General features: G+C 36.0%; 1 protein-coding gene across 1 annotated transcript; it reads right to left on the reverse strand.

Annotated features, from left to right (window-relative positions):
• Window positions 1–4246: 4246 nt before the first annotated feature.
• Window positions 4247–18831, reverse strand: LOC140135479 (uncharacterized). The gene is made up of 3 exons (XM_072156997.1): window positions 18571–18831; window positions 9765–9866; window positions 4247–8566 (listed from the first exon to the last, which is right to left on the reverse strand). The coding sequence occupies exons 1-3, from the start codon at window positions 18773–18775 to the stop codon at window positions 8562–8564; spliced, it is 312 nt and encodes a 103-aa protein (XP_072013098.1). The 5' UTR covers window positions 18776–18831; the 3' UTR covers window positions 4247–8561.
• Window positions 18832–19034: the final 203 nt, after the last annotated feature.

The following is a 19034-nucleotide window of genomic DNA, read 5'->3' on the forward strand; positions in this document are numbered from 1 at the left end:
TACTCATGAATACCCTTTATACTCATTAATTGGGTTTTCCATGTGTTTACCATTGTGACATTTGCAGGATGGCAGTTTGGGCCACTCACTGTGACAAAAAGTTGAACACAACAGTCCCAAAGAAATAGGATGACCATTTGGCACCATGCATAAAGTCATGGCTCTTAAAAATTGTCTGCCAAAAAAGTTTAGAACCAACATCTTGATGAACCAATATAAACCTTATTGCTCCCACCTTTCAGCCTGCCAAAATAAGACAGAGATCCCCAGTACATTAATTATCCCTGTACCACATTAATTATTGTCATAATACATGTACATGTCAGCATAATTATAATGAACCAAACTGTTCTGCTATACAAATCTAGGTTGCCACTAAAACTAATTTTGAATACATGATACATCTCTGATGTACAAGTGCTTGACTGCAAAATTCAACAGGTTTGCAGTAATCATGTAGAGCATAAATCTTAAGCTTATACATGTCTACTCATCTACATGCAGTGAAAATCTGTAAGCCTCAAATTTACCTGTTTATACAGTCATTGTAGTAATCTGTAATGTGGAATTTCCTTTAAAATGTCTGAATTATGTAAAATAGTGCCCAAAACATCCACCATCTTCTTACAGCTTGTAACTGCCTTGAATCCAACAGCAAATTTGAAATGGCAGTTGGTGATCATGTGACATGTATGCAAATTAGCTCTCGACTGCATAATTTGCCTTCCATAGGACTGCATAATTTTGAATTTGTCTTTGACTACTTGTTTTCCCAAGCTTGACTGCATAGGACTGCATAATTTACAGTGACTGCCTATTTGAAATGTCTTCGACTGCTTTCTATGCAGTCGAAGACATAACTACATTGTAGAACTGCATGATTAAGTAGTCATTTGTCTTTGACTGCATAAAGACTGCATATTATGCAGTTTTGTTTGGTAAGGGTAAGAGATGTTATTATAAGGGTCAGAAATTAGTAATCCCGGAAGATCGCGTTACAAACTCCGGATCTAGCTCTGAAGAGGATCGTGATATTTCTTCCACTGACACACGCAGACGCCCAAATAAAAGACCCAGGGCTAACACTCCACAATAGGGGTTAGGCCGAAGCCAGACTTTAAATAACATTTCTGTAACTGCTTGGAACGTCAATGGGTTAAAATTTAAGTTGCATGATTATGACTTCATTCAGTTTGTTAAATCATTTCATATTATCGGTTTGGTTGAAACGTGGCTTTATGCTGACACTGCTGAGTGTACCACCATTTTCCCTGAGTTTAAGATTTTTTCTTACTTCAGACCGAAGGCAAAAGTTAAAGGTAGATACTCAGGTGGTATTACTGTTTTAATTAAACATGACATTGCTAAAGGTGTTAAACGTGTGTATAATGATTGCCATGACATGATTTTTCTTCTTTTAGATGGCAACTATTTTGGTACTGACAAGAATATTCTCGTTGGTTTTATATATATGTCTCCTGAAAATTCAACTGTTTACACTGATCAAAATTATGATCCATGGTATGAGATTGAAAATGTTCTTGCCAAATGTTATTGTGATTTTAATGACCCAAATGTGTTACTGTGGGTGATATGAATGCCAGAACTGGCACAGAGTGTGATTTTATTGCAAATGATACTGAACATGTATATCCCGTACCTGAAAATTATGATACTGATGATGTTTTGCCTAGAAAATCTAAGGACGAGTCTGTCAATAATTTTGGAAGGAAATTATTAGACTTTTGTAAAACAACTGGTATGCGTATTTTAAATGGACGTACAGAGGGTGATAAAGAAGGTCATTTTACTTATGTTTCTCACACAGGTCGTAGCGTTGTTGATTATGCAATTTCTTCCATTCACTTTATGCATTTAATTGTGTCTTTTACAGTGGAGTCGAACCCAGAGTCTGATCACATGCCTATAACTACTGTCATTTCAATCGATACAGGTGATCTTTATAACAATAATCCGGATATTATGAATACATTCAACCCATTAAAGTACAAATGGAATGCCAGACATAAAGATTCTTTTTATACCAAGGTTCAATCACTGGTTACAGGTGTTTTTGAAAGTGTGTCATATGATAATGTTAGTGATTGTGTAAAAAAACTATGCAATGTTTTCTATGACGCTGGCAGAGCGATGAAATAATCAGAAAAGTAGCAAACGAAATAGTGTACATACAAATTCCAAAGTGTGGTATGATGATGAATGTAAAAGGTTAAATCTAAAAAGAAAAAGTGCATTAAACAGCTTCCGTCAGAGTGGTTCTCAAAATGATCGTGATAATTATTTAAAGTGTAAGCGTGTTTACAAGTCTACTTGTAGGCGTAAGAAGGACTTGTTTTTGAAAGATCAAAAAAACATGCTTTATAACGCTATTAAATGTAAACAAGATCTATGGAATGTGTTTTCAAAACTCAAACCTAAGAGCCCTGAAGTAGGGGATCTCATCAGTGCTGCTGATTGGTTTAACTATTTTAAATCACTGTTTGCTATATCTAATGATCGTGATACAGTGGCTGTTAATTATTTGATGCAAGCAAACAATTATTATGATGGTTCATCTCTGAATACGCCTATAACTGAAGATGAAGTTGCCAGTGCTATTTCTCTTTTAAAAAATGGTAAAAGTGCTGGTATTGATGGCATTCCAGGTGAAATGTTTAAATGTTGCAGTGACATTTTGGTTCCAATTATCACTAAGATTTTCAATGCTATCTTTACAATGACGAGGATTCCTGATGACTGGAAAAGGGGCATTATAGTGCCAATTCACAAAAAAGGTTCTTTGAAAGATCCAAATAATTATCGTGCAATTTCTCTCCTTTCAATATTCAGTAAACTTTTTACACGTGTTCTTAATACTCGTCTTATGAATTGGACACATGAGTTCAATGTTATCACAGAAATGCAAGCTGGATTTCGTAAAGGTTACAGCACAACCGACCATATTTTCACACTTTACACAATTATTCATAAATATTTGAGGAAGAAAGGAGGAAGATTGTACTGTGTTTTTTTTTTTTTTTTTAAGGCATTTGATCTAATTAGACGTAATAAATTGTGGTATAAACTTCAAAAGCTTGGAATTGATGGTCTTTTTCTAAATATACTCCAGCAGTACTATGATGGTATATCATCTAGTGTTAAAACAACTAAGGGATGTACAGATTTCTTTGACTGTCAATTCGGTCTTAGACAAGGTTGTAATTTTTCTCCTCAGCTTTTCTCACTTTTTATTAATGGTCTTATTGACCATTTTAATCAAAATAACATTCATGGTATTCAAATATATGATATTGATATTTCATGTTTAATGTATGCTGACGATATTGTTCTTTTTGCCGATGCTCCTTTTGAATTACAAAATATGTTAAATGCTCTTGGCGAATATTGTGATATGTGGGACCTAGAGGTCAATATGGAAACAACAAAAGCTATGGTTTTTCGTAATGGTGGTATTGTTAAACGCAGTGAAAGATGGTGGTATAAAAACAAGGCTGTTGACATTGTTCCTTATTATAACTATCTAGGTATTAAGATCAGTTCTAGAGGAGCTTGGTCTGTAGCAATTAAAACTCTAAAATCAAGCAAATAAAGGCCTCTTTAAGATCAAGAACTTCACTCAAACTATTCCTGATCTTGGTGTTGAGACAAAAATGTATCTGTTTGATGCTATGGTCAAGCCTATTTTACTTTATGGCTCTGAGGTTTGGGGTCAAGATGAATGTCAAAACTATGAAACTGTTCACACAAAATATTGTAAAAATGTTCTTGGTATCCCGTACTATACTGCAAACAACAGCACAAGAGCCGAATTAGGTCGATTTCCATTATGGATTAAGGTTTATAAGAGAATGATTTCTTATTGGTTAAAAATCACCAGTATGGACCCAAATCGTATCCCACTGAAATGTTATCTTTTTCTCAAACGTTTGGACAAAAACGGTATTGATTGTAATTGGGTCTCAAAAATTCGTAAAATTCTTAATTATCATGGTTTTGGATACGTTTGGTTGAATCAAGGTGTTGCAAATCATTTTAATTTTTTGAGTGTTTTTGAACAGAGATGTAAAGATGTTTATGGTCAAGACTGGAGAGCTATAACAGACTCAGAACACTGCCGCTTTTATTTAAAAATTAAAACTGGTTTCGATATTGAAGAATACATCAAGCATGTAACTGTTTTCAAACACAGGTGATGTATTACACTCTTAAGGACATCCTCTCATAATTTGAATTTTAACAAAAGATGTAAAGACCAAATAAATGGACTTTGCCAGATGTGTGATTTAAACGATCTTGAGGATGAATTTCATTTTTGTCTCGTTTGTCCTGCCTATAAGGCTCAAAGAGAAACCCTCTTGCCATCACACTTCTGGCAAACCCTTTTAGTTTAAGAGAAAAGGGGCCTTTGAAATAGTAGTCCTTGAAAATGCAAAAGGGAGTGTTTTTGCAGAATTTTGTACTCAATTTTGAATGAAAAATTGAGGTGTAGGTATCACTGACACCCACTGTATCGGTACTAATACTGTCATCATGGTGATCATATTGTTGAATGTTGCTGACTTTAAAATAATATGGCCTACTACTATACTAGTATACAAAAGTAAATCCGAACTGGTTTGCAGAAGCTTATGATCGAATTCCCTTGTATCAAGCATACATGAATCCTGGTCCATGTACATGTATAACAGCTTATAGCAGACAGTTCATAGCACAGGTCACGCCGCGCCAGTTGTACAAATTAGCTCCCACCCAGCGATAAAACAGATCGCAGAATTGCGTGCATGGTTTACCACCACTCTGAGTTGTGGCGCTTGTGGCCTACCATATGAGGTACCTTATTTGCTCACAACATATAGTCACAAATTACAATTAAACTTTAAAGTACTCCACATGATAACATTTTTGGTGAAGAAACAACTATTTCCCATGGCCACCTGTTGGCCTATATAATCAAATATATTGACATTCTATAAATGTGTACAAATGACTTTACCAATACAAATATCTGATTTACATCCTTGGCATCAACATAATCCAAGCTGATAACACTAGGAATACATAATGATATGGATCACAATTTCCACAAACTATCGTGAATGAAATGCTTTCATACATTCTTTGTTCTGAAGTATTACAATTTACATTTATTATCTGAGTTTGGTTCCTGGTGCTATCTACTGCAGATGACAAGAACAGTCAAACAATGTCGATATTACAGTTAATCGCACATCACTAAAATTGTATGCTTTACAGTTAATCAGTTATCTTAGGATATTTAAATAAAGGCACTTAATTTAATGCCCACGTGATTAGATGGGCGCTGATATTACAGCTCGTAGACAGGACGTCTAGAAAATTGGCCTTTGGCACAGCGGGTGGTCTTCCTGTGTTGGAAACATGGCATGCATGTCTAGATTTTCTTGCAAATTTGTCATTCTTTTGCAGCTTTGTAGTATTATTGTAAGAGTTTCCGTCAATAACTTTTTTATCCATTGGTAAAAACTTCCAAAATTTAGTTCAAAAAGCAGAATCCCCCAATGTGTAATTAAGTTGCTTTATACATTTTTAGCAATTTTGATGATATTTGTCTGAAAAGTTCCTATCTCTTAGCATTGTAGCACATCTACTGATCACTTGGTGGTCTTTGTATGGCGGCCCCCATGGGTCACGTGGGCATTAAATTTAGTGCCTTTTATTAAATAGCCTATGTACACTGTATATACACTATCAGAACTTCTTTCCATCATCACAATACACTTTTTATGTGGTTGTGGCAAGATGTAGATGTGTTGAGATGTAATGAGTATGACAAATCCATGGTGGGGGATTTCACATGCACCTTTATTGGCTATGTCACTGGGTAGCCTATATGTCAACTTTTCTGCATGATATTTGCTATCTGCTGATGACATTACATCATATTAATTCAACACTGACTCAAAACCTGTATAGCCTGCATCACATTTTAACAACTTTTTTGTGATATATTTATTAGCAAACAAATTATTCAAATTTCAATACTGAGAAGTTTATGCTTAAATTTTCAATGCATATATATATTTGTGCAAGTAATATAATATCTACTGATGGTAACACAAATGAATATTTGAATAATTGATCTTCACCAAATGAAATTACTGAATTGTATAGAGTATGTCTCATTATTAATACGGTAGGCTACTATGTGCTGTATAATACTCAAGATAGCGAATGTAGCTATAGTTGATTTTTAATATAATATGTATCTGTGTTGTCTACAGAAGATAGCAAATGTAAGACCGCCCACCAAATCCAAAAAAGAAGGGAAGGGAAAAATAAATTAGAGGGGGAAAATGTAGGTTAAGTTACATTTGCCTGCAATTTGGACAATTACAAAAAGAGGTCCAAGTGCAAACACAAGTTGCATCAAAGGTGTGAGCAAATTTGGACTGGTAAAACTCCAAAACTTGTTGCTTAAATGAAGCAACAGAATTTGTGGATCTGATAATACTAGGGAGCTGGTTCCAAATGGGCACCATACGCTGAAAAAAGCCCATCTTGTGGCACTCAGTTTTAGAAAGCTGATTTACCAGCAACAAAGGATCAGAGGAAAATCTGACGATGGGACGGTCTTTGTTAATACCATTAAAAACTACATAATCATCTAGATTGATGTCATATAATCCCAGATTGCACTTGAAAAATTTATTGAGATCGACATATTCTCTTCTAAAACTTAATGGAAGAAGAGTTAGTGTTGTTAACCTTTCTTTGTACTCAGCCTCGGGATAATCTAAAATGAATTTAGTTGCCCTTCTCTGGACCCCCTCAACTTTCTAGATGTTGCGCTTTGAGGTACCACTCCAGAGGGGACTGCAATATTCCAAATCACTACGAACCAAGGCCGAGTACAAAGTCCTGGATACATTACGAGGGGCATTGAAGCCAATGGTGCATTTAATCATACCAAGTGGTTTGTTACACTTTTTAACAACCCTGTTAATGTGATCATCCCAAGTGAAAGATGAGGAAATATCAAGACCAAGATCTTTGATGGAACTAACACGGTCTAGAATAGCACCATTCATTTTATAATCATGACGAATTGCATTCCTACGTCTGGTGATTGATATGATCTGGCATTGAGAGGGATGAAAATGGAGATCCCATGTTTTGCTCCAATTAAATAATGCATCAATATCACTTTGGAACATCAGAGACATCAGAGATGTTTTTATAACATTTATAGTAATCTGCAAACAAAGCTAAAGAAGAATTCTGGGCAACACTGGGCATGTTGTTAATGTATAAAAGAAAAAGCATAGGCCCCAATATTGAACCTTGGGGCACCCCTGAAACAACGGGAAGCCAGTCGGAATTAACCCCATCATGTTCTTTCCCATTGAGTTAAGTTTATGAAAGTGGTCAACCTTGAGCAATTTCACGACTGGACTAGGATATTAGACAGCAGGATAGACTTGACTTTAAAAACTTAGCTGGGAAACATTATGTTAAGTGATGGCCAATCACATGACCTGACCAACTTTAAATCAGGCTGATGCAATTTTGATCCTAGCAATCTGTATCTGATATCTTTTAATAAAAGCACTTAAATGTAACACTTGATTAATAAATAGTGAGTTCTCTATAAAAAGAGAAGATAATACTTTGATAGATTTAATCACATTGAGGATCATAGACAATTTAAAATGTATCACAAATTTTGAAGCCTATCTTGCTATAATATTAATTGATGAATTTAATCATTAAAATATCTTTGCTGGTTACTGGTTTCTGCTGAAATAAAATTGGTATAGAAAATTGGCACATGGTAAGATCAAGTTTTTACTGAGTAACAAAGATTGGGCTCTTTAGCGAGGGTTACCACTATGAATATCTCATCACTATTTATGCTCGCATACGCATAAAATAAACAACGACTCCTTTGAAATGTAAAGTACCAGATGTTAATTAATTACTCTGCGTGATGAGTGGATGGTTCCACATGACTGTTAATTCTGCATAGAATGTCTGGCAGACCTGATGAATGAAGTAATACATAGCACTTGAAACACTTTGCAATGCTTCATTTATATTCTTGATAATGTGTTGAAATTTTGCACTGTAAGTATACACTTCAAAAATCTAACCAAGGCTCCCTAGGCAGTAGCGTGTTCAGGGGAGGGGCTTTGGGGGCTGAAGCCCCTGCACTTGGTTAAAAATCATGTAAAATCAGCCGTTTTTTAGTGATTTTAGCCACTAGCCCCCCCCGCATAACTCTGAAAGCCCCTCTGAGCCACCCGCAGGAACAGCTCCTGGACAAGCCGGTGCCTACTGAAGTAGAATAATTTTACTTCATACATCAACAGTAAAAGTATAGAAATATGTAACTTCTTCCTTAGGAATTTGTCGCACATCTCCAATTGTATCCAGCAAACTGGAACGGCCCTGTTCAGTTCAAATTAATATCTATGCTAAACAGGCTTGTAGGAAAAGTCATACTTGATGTGGTGCATGCAGTCCACGGTGGACGATAGGTTGACTCAGCGGTTGACTCTTCATCATGCTATAAAAGACAAATAGAAGAATTACTGTAAGGTTAGAATTTCATACACAGATTACCAGTCTTTTGTGGGTTGCATACTTTTGTCTATAATAAACATATATGTATTGTGGCACCCAAGGAACTGGAATCTAATCAGCAGGACAACTTTGCAATTTAATAATATTTTACTCTACTTTTGGCCAGAATGCCAATAACACCATGCAGGCAGATGCATTCTTGTAAATCTGATTCTGGATGTGTTATCAGTAGACAGACAACAGGTGAAGTTATCAGCACAGTTTAGCAAGACCTGCAGATAGTTGCACATTAAGTTCAGCTCCAGATGTGGTTAACTTCACGCCTGGTGGTTGCTACGTATACCCATTGTTCTGAACAGGCATTATTCCGACGTTATTCTAAATTGAGCAAAATCCTAAGCATAACCTTACAACACGAAGGGGCTGTGAAATAATTAAGTGTACACCCAGGGATGGTGAATTCTCCAAATGGTCTGCCAAAATTGCTCACCCCCCCCTTGGCTGTACCAAAACTTTTGCCCCCCCCCTTTAGAGATGTGCCAAAAAAACTTTGCCCCCTTTTGACGTTTTTAATTTTAGAACCTTGAATTGTCTATGCCTAATCATGTGATTAGTTTTTAATCATCAAATTAATTAAAAAATCATTGGTTAATCAAATCCCTTCTGAGGTTTAGAAAATAGCCCAAAATGGGGGAGGGGGGAGTTTCAAACTTGCCCATACCCCATTTCTAAAGGGTCATTTTTACTTTTAAAAACTACTACATTTTGCTCTTTTTTTTAACATGGTCCCATTCAAGTAGCACATGATGTATTAACATGAAAGTCCCAACCCACATTGCTTTTTTCACTCGCTTTGCTCAAGCTAATCTGTCAAACCAAAAATATTTGGTTACGTTGGGCCCATATAGAGGTTATCCGTGTTCTATAAGTTGCATATCCTATCAGCGACTGCTATACCTTGTTTAGGACTTTCAAAAGAGGTACCTGCATGTGCAACCATGACTGCTTCAAAATAGCCCGCCAAAGTCATGCAGCCGCACCAGGTAACTCCGAGGTCATGCATTAAATTGGTTTGAACGAGGAATGCTATGGGAACCAGCGCCTTTTGTTAGAAGTCACACATGAGTTAAGTGGATAACCTCTATTGCATGCTTCACATTATTCATTATAAAAATGTTTACCTGATTTATATAATTTCCTTGTGTCTATCTTAGTCGTACCACTCGATGAAGTCATCCTTGAAGTCCTCTTTTTGTACACCTTCAGGGAACCATGGAGAGAGCCTGTGTAAACATATAAATTAAACAGATATTATAAACCAAATGAGATTCTTAGTCACATTATTCTTTTATGGATATGACATCCTTGGGTGGGGGGATATGGGGGGTCATGCTCACACAAAAGTGTCACCCTCCCATCCCAGGGTCTTAGCTACATGTAGCATTTGACAAATGCGCATCATTATCACAAAAACTCCCTGTCCAGAATTTGACCATGAAAACATAATTCAGACCTGTACCTGCATCTTCTGGCAGTTCAGTCAGTTCAAATAGTTGGGTCTTGTTTATTCAAGCATTATTTTTAGAAAGTTAAGCATTTGCCAGAGGCATAATCTTGCCTATCCCAGGAGCAAACTGCCCATCCAAAAAGTGGATGGGTGGCTGCCGCGACACTGCCACCCACATTCGACAACATCTGAAATGCATCCTAAATGGCATTTCGCACACAATTAAATTATGCAAAGGCTACCCTAAATTGTATATACGCTATAACAGGGATTTTATTTTTATATTTCCTGCAGAAGAATAAGAAAAACAAACATGGGAAAATAAAAAACCTTTCTTACACAAAACATTAAATATGAAAATTTGATCACATAACTCCTATATTAAAAGATCTTCACTGGCTACCTATTCGTGAGAGAATTCACTTCAAAATACTCATTTTAACCTGGAAAGCTTTGAATGGCACTGCACCAGAGTATTTAATGAATCTTCTTCTTCCTTATACTCTGAGTCGCACACTTCGGTCTTCTGATAAACAATTACTTGTCATTCCACGGGCTTCATCTACATTTGGAGATCGAGCCTTTTCTGTTGTTGCACCCACGCTTTGGAACTTGTTACCTCTGAATATAAGAAACTGTGATTGTTTTCAGACTTTTAAAAACTTGTTAAAGACTTATTTATTTAACAAAGCATATACCAAACATAACTGATGTAACTGATGTATGTATATATTTTAATGTTTAATTGTACTTGTACTTTATGTATGTTAATGTTTAATTGTACTTATTTGTTTTTCATGTCTGCGCCTCGGAATAGTTCTACTAGATTGATGGCGCATTACAAATGCTTATTATTATTATTATTATTATAGAGTTTTACTATTCAATTTCTACTTCCAAGTCAAGCAGCAAAATAGCCAAACATAAATGGTGGCTGTTAAAAACCCCCTAAATAGTGCTACCGGCTGTAAAAGTATCTCTTTTTTCAAAAAGACGTTGACACTGCCGTGTGGTGAAAATAGATTCCCATGTTTCTCTTGGACACAATGATTGTGAGCCCTGGAAGGGGGGTTGGGAGGGGCAAACTTTTTTGGCAAACCAAAAGGGGATGGGCAAGCAATTTTGGAAGGTCAAAAGGGTAGGGGTGGAATTTCCTGCTTGCTACGCTCACATTTTATATCCAGACTATTTAAGGTTTGCAAACTGGGTTCGCATGTGCAAGGGGGGGGCAAAGATATTTTGGCAGGCCGAAAGTGGAGAGCAAAGATTTTTTGGCAGGCCGAGAGGGGGAGGCAAGCAATTATTGGCATGCCATTTGGAAATTTTACCTACCAGCTCATTATTGCACAGCCCCTTAGCAACACATGTGGTGAGTAACCCCCTAACCCTGTTTGATGACTTAAACTTAAAACTTTATTCAGAATATAAAAAATAACAATAATAATAATAATAATAATAATAATAATAATAATAATAATAATAATAATAACACTAATAATAATAATAATAATAATAATAATTAAAAATAGCGAGTTGGGGCATACGGCCTAAATGGGCAGGCAACACAGTTCCCAAAACTGTTTCATATGAGCTCATATTAGAGATTAAGTACGCTTACGTATTTACGTGTCATTATAGATTACTTTTGTGTAATATAATTATTTTTTGTGAAGTTAATTAAAAATTTTTAGCATGCATGTTTTTTTTCAAAAATGCCTTAACTTTTTGGGGATGAGATTAATAGTATAAATTTAGACTTAGGGCATCCAAATGACCTAGGGTCACCTGTGTTAAAAGTTCCATTGCCTCAAAATCAGCTATTGGACTGGCAACTTCTCACTTCCGGCCTTGTCAATTAATCGATTTGGTAATCAGCTGTTGCTCTTGTTGATATCTGGTGTGTGTCAATTTCGACAAAATGAATCGTCATGACAGATTACATGTTTAGGAAGGTCTTCAATCGATCTGATTCGTGATGTATGAGGTGCTTGAATGATGTAACAATTACATTGTAATGTCATGAACATGTGAATGTAGAGAGGTGTACACTGTATTGTAGTGTATGATGTTGTATTTGAACATTGTTGGTCATGTTGGTACCGGTAAGCTTAATCTTCTCATGTATGTACAATGTCAGTGTATGACTGTGGATCATTTGCAAGGTCTTTTTAGGTCTTGGTGAAAATAAAAACTTTAATCGGTATACGGTTGTGCAGCCTGTGCATGTGTGTGTTAAAGCCAATGTGTTATTTGCTTCACAGCGAAACCCTCAATTTTACTCGGATTTCTACTTTTTGCATAATTTATTATTTTAATGCCAAAATGAAATGGTATACTAAAAGTAAAATACCACATAAAAGACTGAGCCTGAAGTGCTTTAATAACAGTAAAAATTTACATTTTGTATTAAAACCGGGTAGACCGGTTTTATTCAGAGTTCAACGAGTGCTTGCTAACATTATACCGCGGATTTATTTATTTATTTATTTATTAGATCTTATTTTGCCTGGGGAAACCCAATCATGTGTGAACACTGTTTTTCATGGGTGCCCAGGGGTCAAACAAAATACATCAAAATGGTTAACAATTTACAAAAATAATAAATATTATATATTAAAATACATTCAAAATTGCAAACTCTGGAACTTAAAGACACTTAGGTACATATAGCAAATATATATTAAAAATATAAAAATAGCATTAAGATACAATTCTTTTAAAAGTTCCAAGCTTGGCTGGAAGTGGTGCTTTAGCAGCAGTTGGAAGGTTGTTGAATGCTAAAGCCCCCCTATAACTAAATTTTCTACTGTCAGATGTGTTACGACAGAGAGATAGGACCAAATTTCCCTGAGAACCAGCTCTTGTCCCGTAGCTATGAATGTCAGAAACATTATTAAAAATATTGCACAGATTTTAGGGTAGACTGCCAGTAAGACTTTTGTAAACCATAATATTAAGGTGTTTCAAACGACGACCACAAAGTTTTTCCCAGTTCAGTCTTCTTAATAAGACATCAGTTGGAAAACGACGTGGAAGACCAAGAATGACTTTACCAGCAGTATTTTGAAGTACTTTCAATTTAGACAAAAGAGTATTGATGTCAGCTTGTATATTGTATACATACATTTCGAGCGCAATGCTCCGTGCAGTTACATGTAATACAATCGGCGAGCAGAGTACACGAGCTTCAACATATTGTAGGCGTTGGAATGAAATCGCAATTTTCTTCGTTAATATACCTCATTTGTTTGGCTCGAAATTAAAAGCCTGGGCTAATGTGATCAGTGAAAACAAACATTAAAATAAGAATCTATTCTTTATGCAAATCACACATTATTGCTTTAAGTTTAACATTTTGCCCCAGCATTTTAATAATAATAATAATAATAATGGACATTTATAAAGCGCACAAAACAGAGGGTCTCTAGGCGCTGCACAAAAGGAAAAATACCGTAAACTACAAACATCTTAAAACTACCGAAGCATAAAACCCATCAAAATTAATATCAACTCTTAATCTACAACAGGATAAAACCAGCAATCATAATAATACACAGACATCAATAATGCTGAGCCAATTTACACTTAAAGCTAAAAACGACTAAAATCAGCCAAATATACACATGCTGAGATCATTTTCACAAGAATCAATCATAGAGTACATAATCAGAAATAATGTGAAGTAACATGGTTCGCGAGCAGTTCAGCTGCAAGCCTGGTTGAAAAGATGAGTTTTGAGATGTGTTTTGAACTGGTAAATTGTGCCGGAGTTTTTAATATGAGAAGGAAGACTGTTCCACAACTTGGGTGCAATCACAGAGAAACTCCTTCCATAAGTAGTTGTGTGGCTGGAATGCTCACGAAGCAAGTTCTGTGAGGATGATCTTAAAACCCGATTTGGAGTGTACGCGACAATTAGATCAGAGAGCTAGACCGGCGCATGACTATTGCAATCTATAGCTAAAATTATTATAATAAATGTTTCCCGATCCTGAGTGAGCTCAATTATTGGCACGCAATGATAAATGCAATCGACAACTGTGTCATGAATCACTCAATGCGATGTTAAGTTAAGGTCGTGTGTCATGAATTGGGGCATAGGAAAAGGTGGGGATGTTACATTTTTGAAAAATTTTCAGGATGTTTTGTCCCAAATCTCAAGAATGTAGAGGGCTACTGAGCTAGAAATGGTCTCATTTTGTTGCTAATTTATCTAGCTAAAACTGTGGAAAGTAAAAACTTCACACTGTATTTACTTTTTGAGATATTGCAATTCAAAGGATGCAAAGTCAATGGTGGTGGTGCCTACGGTTGAGGTGTCTACGGTTGAGGCATGTGTTAAAGTATAGGAATATTGATTTTCAGTGCCTCTCAAATTTATTTTTTACTGTAACTTCATAACCCAGCAAGGTATTAGGATGGATTATGTACCATTGTTTTGGTATTTATGTCTAGCAGGTAACGTGACCAATTTTACTCCAAGCTGGTTTAATTTGTTGTTAATGTGCTGCATTCTGTGTCATGGGTTCTAGGCTTTTCTATATATACGTTACTGTACTAAACATGCATTTGTGCTCCGAAATTTTCTGAATGTCATATTTTTTAAAGAAGTTACCCTACTTCTGTAAAAGTTAACATTTTTTAGAAGGAAATTTGATGAGGAATTCAAATATGCCATTGGTTTTTGTGTAGGGCATGAAGGAAAAAAGTTTTGATTGATAATGTCATAAAAATCATAAAAATTTATGTACGACTTTTGAACACCTGTATCTCAGTTAGGCAACATAACTCATCATTACAAGTTTGCTTTTTTGAGAGCCTACAATGTTATTAGCACATCTATAAAGGGTTTTAGCAGAACAGGTGGTTATGTTGGTGAGTAAGAGAGGAACATTTTTTTAAAAACTTTTCCACCCTATATGATATTTGTGGCACCCTGTATATCAACTTAAAAGTTGCACAATTGTCTTCCTTACACTTTCAGCTTTATGATGATATAAAAATTGTAGGTTTCTGACAAACATGAGATAAATTACAATCATTTTTGTGTGAAAGCGTGATTATTTTTCAAATTTTGAGCATGTAACGCATTTGGCCCCCAATTCATGACACACGACCTTAAGCGATTTTGTTGATATACAACAAAAAATATAAGACCTCAAAACATGGAAAATATCTCTATAGAGGAGATGAACAATAAGTGCATTATTTCAAACAAATAGCATTGTTCAATCTTTTAAGGTCAGCACATTTTATCTTCAAAAATGATTATATTTCATCATGACATAAGTTTGGTAACATTAATCACTACCAATTTTGAGAAATTTGCTCCAACTCAAAGCAGGGAAGTGCAAACTTGCACTTCCCTGCTCAAAGATTATCTTTACTTATTTACTACATTGAGCAATATACTGTGTGCATGTGCATGGAAGCCATGATGGATAGCATATATGAAATGGACATGGTAGTCATAAGTGCATAATTTGAGATGGGCTTTGGTAGGCTTAAACATTCTTTAATTTCTTAACATCCTGCACATTTTGTCTTCAAAAATAGTTAAATTTTATGAGTATGTAAGTTTGCTTGTCTGAATCAATCCAAATTCGCATTTCAACACCTGATGCACAGATTGGTGTCACTTGTTGTTGTTCTCATCTCATTAATTTTTTCTTTAAAATAAGTTGATCCCTTGATAAAGGAAGGTCCTCTCTATTTACTGACCAATAAAAGTTTGGTTAATGTTTTCTGGTGGAATAAGGAATTTTTTGAAACACCAAGTTTTAGGCCTATAAATTGGACCACAACAAGTACTGTTACCATTTATCATGGCTTGGACTTACTCCCTATTCCAGAAAAATACACAACTAATTTTCTGGGATAAAAAAAAATTATCCTGTTTTTTCCAAATGTGACATGATCTGGTCCATGGGGGCACAAAGGCGGCAAATTTGAAACTAGGATAAAGGTCAAAATTAGAAGTAAAAAACAATAAAATACATAAGAAAATAGACATCAAAAAACGTCATAACTTAGGAACCAAATATGGTAGACCTTTGGTGTTTTCAGTAAATTATAGCCTGTTGTATGTATAATGTAATAATTACAGTACCTCAATTGTCAAAAATGCCTCCTTTGGCCCCCGTGGACCAGATCGTGTCACAAATGAAACATCTAGCTATATCCTAATCCTTTAGTTAGTCCTAACTATAATGAAATAAGGGCCAAAAACATGTGATTTTAGGGTGTTTTTCGTATGCTGTGACAATCAAGCCCAAAGACGTGAACTAAGACTAATTTCAGTTTATGCATTGTAATTTTGGAAAACACATGTTTCATTCTTATTAACCAACCAATGTTTAATTAAAGTAACACAAAAAAGTGAAAATCAGAACAAAATTTCGGCATATTACTCAAGATTTTAAACGCTTGTTCCAAGTCTTTGATTTTTGTGACTCGATTGTCAGAAAAAGTGCCGAAAATGCATGTGAACTTTTTCTTAAATTATCTTCAGTTAGGACTAAATGAATGATTAGGATTGAGCTATGTTTCATTTGGCAGAACTTGATAATATTTTTTTAATCCCCCAAAAATAGTGCTGTATTTGCATAGACAATACATCCATGGGTGAGTGTACACACACACATGCCAGTAGGAAACCGTTCTAGCAGCAAATGTATTGACAGTGGACATCCCTAACTAAAAACTAAACCACAGCAAAGCCCAAGAGACAAAACAAATGTTTTATGTTATAAAACAAATGTGGTATGTTTTAAAACTGCAACTGTTAGCTATCTTCTGTGGTTAAGATCCTGCTTTAATTCTTTGGTATTTTACAATATATTTATTTACTTTTCAACTTCTTGGAAAATTCAAGTTGTCACGGTGGCTTCTCTACTATATTAAATGTAGGTCACCGTGCCTAATGATACCTATCAAATTTTACACAAAGATGTTCAAAGCCAAATCAGTCTAATTTTAACATGTGACCTCATTTGACCTTCAACCTTGCGTTGACTCTTATAAAGCTGTGATATAATATATAGCTTATGCCAGTGGTTCTCCTCACCAAGTTTGGTGGTCATAGCATGCAATATAAAGGAGTAGCAGCATTTTTAAGATTTTCACTAAACTACCCCTAATATCCACTATCTGACCTTTGAGCCCTATCTGTGAACAACTTATATCAAGCTTGGGTCAGCGGTTCTTATGGCCATGTTTGATATAAAAATGGATCGATTGAGCCCATATTTATTGGTCGACCTATGAGTTTTAAAATATTGGAGGAGACTAAGATTTGACCACAGACACAACCCTTCCAAATGTTCCAAATTGTTTCCCAGGTTTGCTGTCACCGAGTTTGAGCCTTGTACCCTTATTCTAAGATTTGACCTAAGATGACCTTTGACCTGACCCCTGCAAATGTTTCAAAATATTCCCCAGGTCATGAATTTTCTTGTCACCGAGTTTGAGCTACATACCCCTTACAGAAAAAGCATTTAAGATTTAACCTCTGCATGACCTTTGACCCAACCCCTGCAAAATGTTCCCCTGGTCATGAGATTTATTGTCAATGAGTTTGAGCCCCATACCCCTTACAGATGTCCAGTAAATGCAGTAAAGAAGTAAAGAATGTGTTAACATTATTTCCCCCAGTAAATTCCCACCAGGGGTGACACTCCTCATAGGACCCGGGTCAGTTTCCTATTTGGGGTCGTTCCTATCTCAAAATCCTAAGAAGATTGACCCCTGTTGGACAGCGGTATACCACAATATACTGCCGAAGCCCCATGGTTCAGCTATGGTGTGGTAACCGCTCTAGTTTATTGTATATTAGCATTGGGAGAGTTGAGACATACTACACTGAGCTCAAAAAGAAACTTATAATTTTTACAACTTGTGAATCACAAGGTCATATCTTAAAATACTGTGAATCAAAATGAACCAAAATTACACACAGGATTACTTTAATACTCTACTCAAAACACATGTCAGTAACCAAGCAGTTGTCCAACTGACACAACAGCAAAATGCACTGTCATGAGACCGCTTCCTGGAAGTTCCTCCACTTTCACAGCCCAACATTTGGCACCCAGCACAAAAATCTTGGGCACTCAACTGAAATTTTGGTAGGGGCGTGCGCCGAACTTTCGGAACTAAAGAACTGATTTTGGGGAAAATAGGGGCTTGATGAACTGAAATTTCAACATTTTTGGTGTGTCTTGTGAACTAAAATTGGGCCAAATTATAGGCTTTGGAGCTAAAAATATTCCAAATTTGGAAAATTTTGGCTAAAGCGCTACAATTGCCAGAGTTTGAGGCTCAAAGAACTGGAGCATGATCCAGATGTGGGTCTTAAGGAACGGCCGGGGTGCCTGAAAAAGGGACCCTTGAGCGCTGCACATACCCACACCCCATTTACATGTGAGTATCCCCACTGCTCTCTACTCAAACGTCTTGTCAGCAAGACAAGACAAGCTTACCTTCATTTACAGAGTCTAACAAGTCACCTTGTGACGTAGCAACCTCAGCAGTATCAGCAGTAGGCTCCACCTTATTCATCTGGTATGTCCTTACTGTGACATCTAGTGGATAAGCTGGCTCTTTTGTTTCTCTTCCTACTGGTGTTACTGGTTGTTCATGAGTTGGTTCTGTGGGTTGTATGTATGGTTCTTCTGCTGCAAACATTGCCGGTTCTGGGGTCTCTAAAGGCCGGCTTGGTAAAGCGCTGTTGCAATAAAGTATTAAATAACATGACGACTTGCTGCTATTAAATGATATGAACACAGATGATTCATGATTCATTGTGTGAAAAAAATGACACATCTACATTTGCATATAGCCGTGAGCGAATACATGTTGGTTTGCTTGTACACACTGGTTCGTTGGAAAGGCTTAGTGCTGTTAGATTATAGTTAAGCATTCAAAAGCATTGGCAACATCATTC

The sequence above is a fragment of the Amphiura filiformis genome, chromosome 16 (genome assembly GCF_039555335.1).
Source record: "Amphiura filiformis chromosome 16, Afil_fr2py, whole genome shotgun sequence".
In the NCBI taxonomy this organism is placed as follows: domain Eukaryota; kingdom Metazoa; phylum Echinodermata; class Ophiuroidea; order Amphilepidida; family Amphiuridae; genus Amphiura; species Amphiura filiformis.

Coding starts and splice junctions, on each gene's coding strand:
- LOC140135479 (XM_072156997.1), bottom strand. CDS start 18,775: ATGTTTGCAGCAGAAGAACCATACATACAACCCACAGAACCAACTCAT. Junction 9,867..18,570: donor GTTAGACTCTGTAAATGAAG/GTAAGCTTGTCT, acceptor ATGTTTACACAG/GCTCTCTCCATGGTTCCCTG.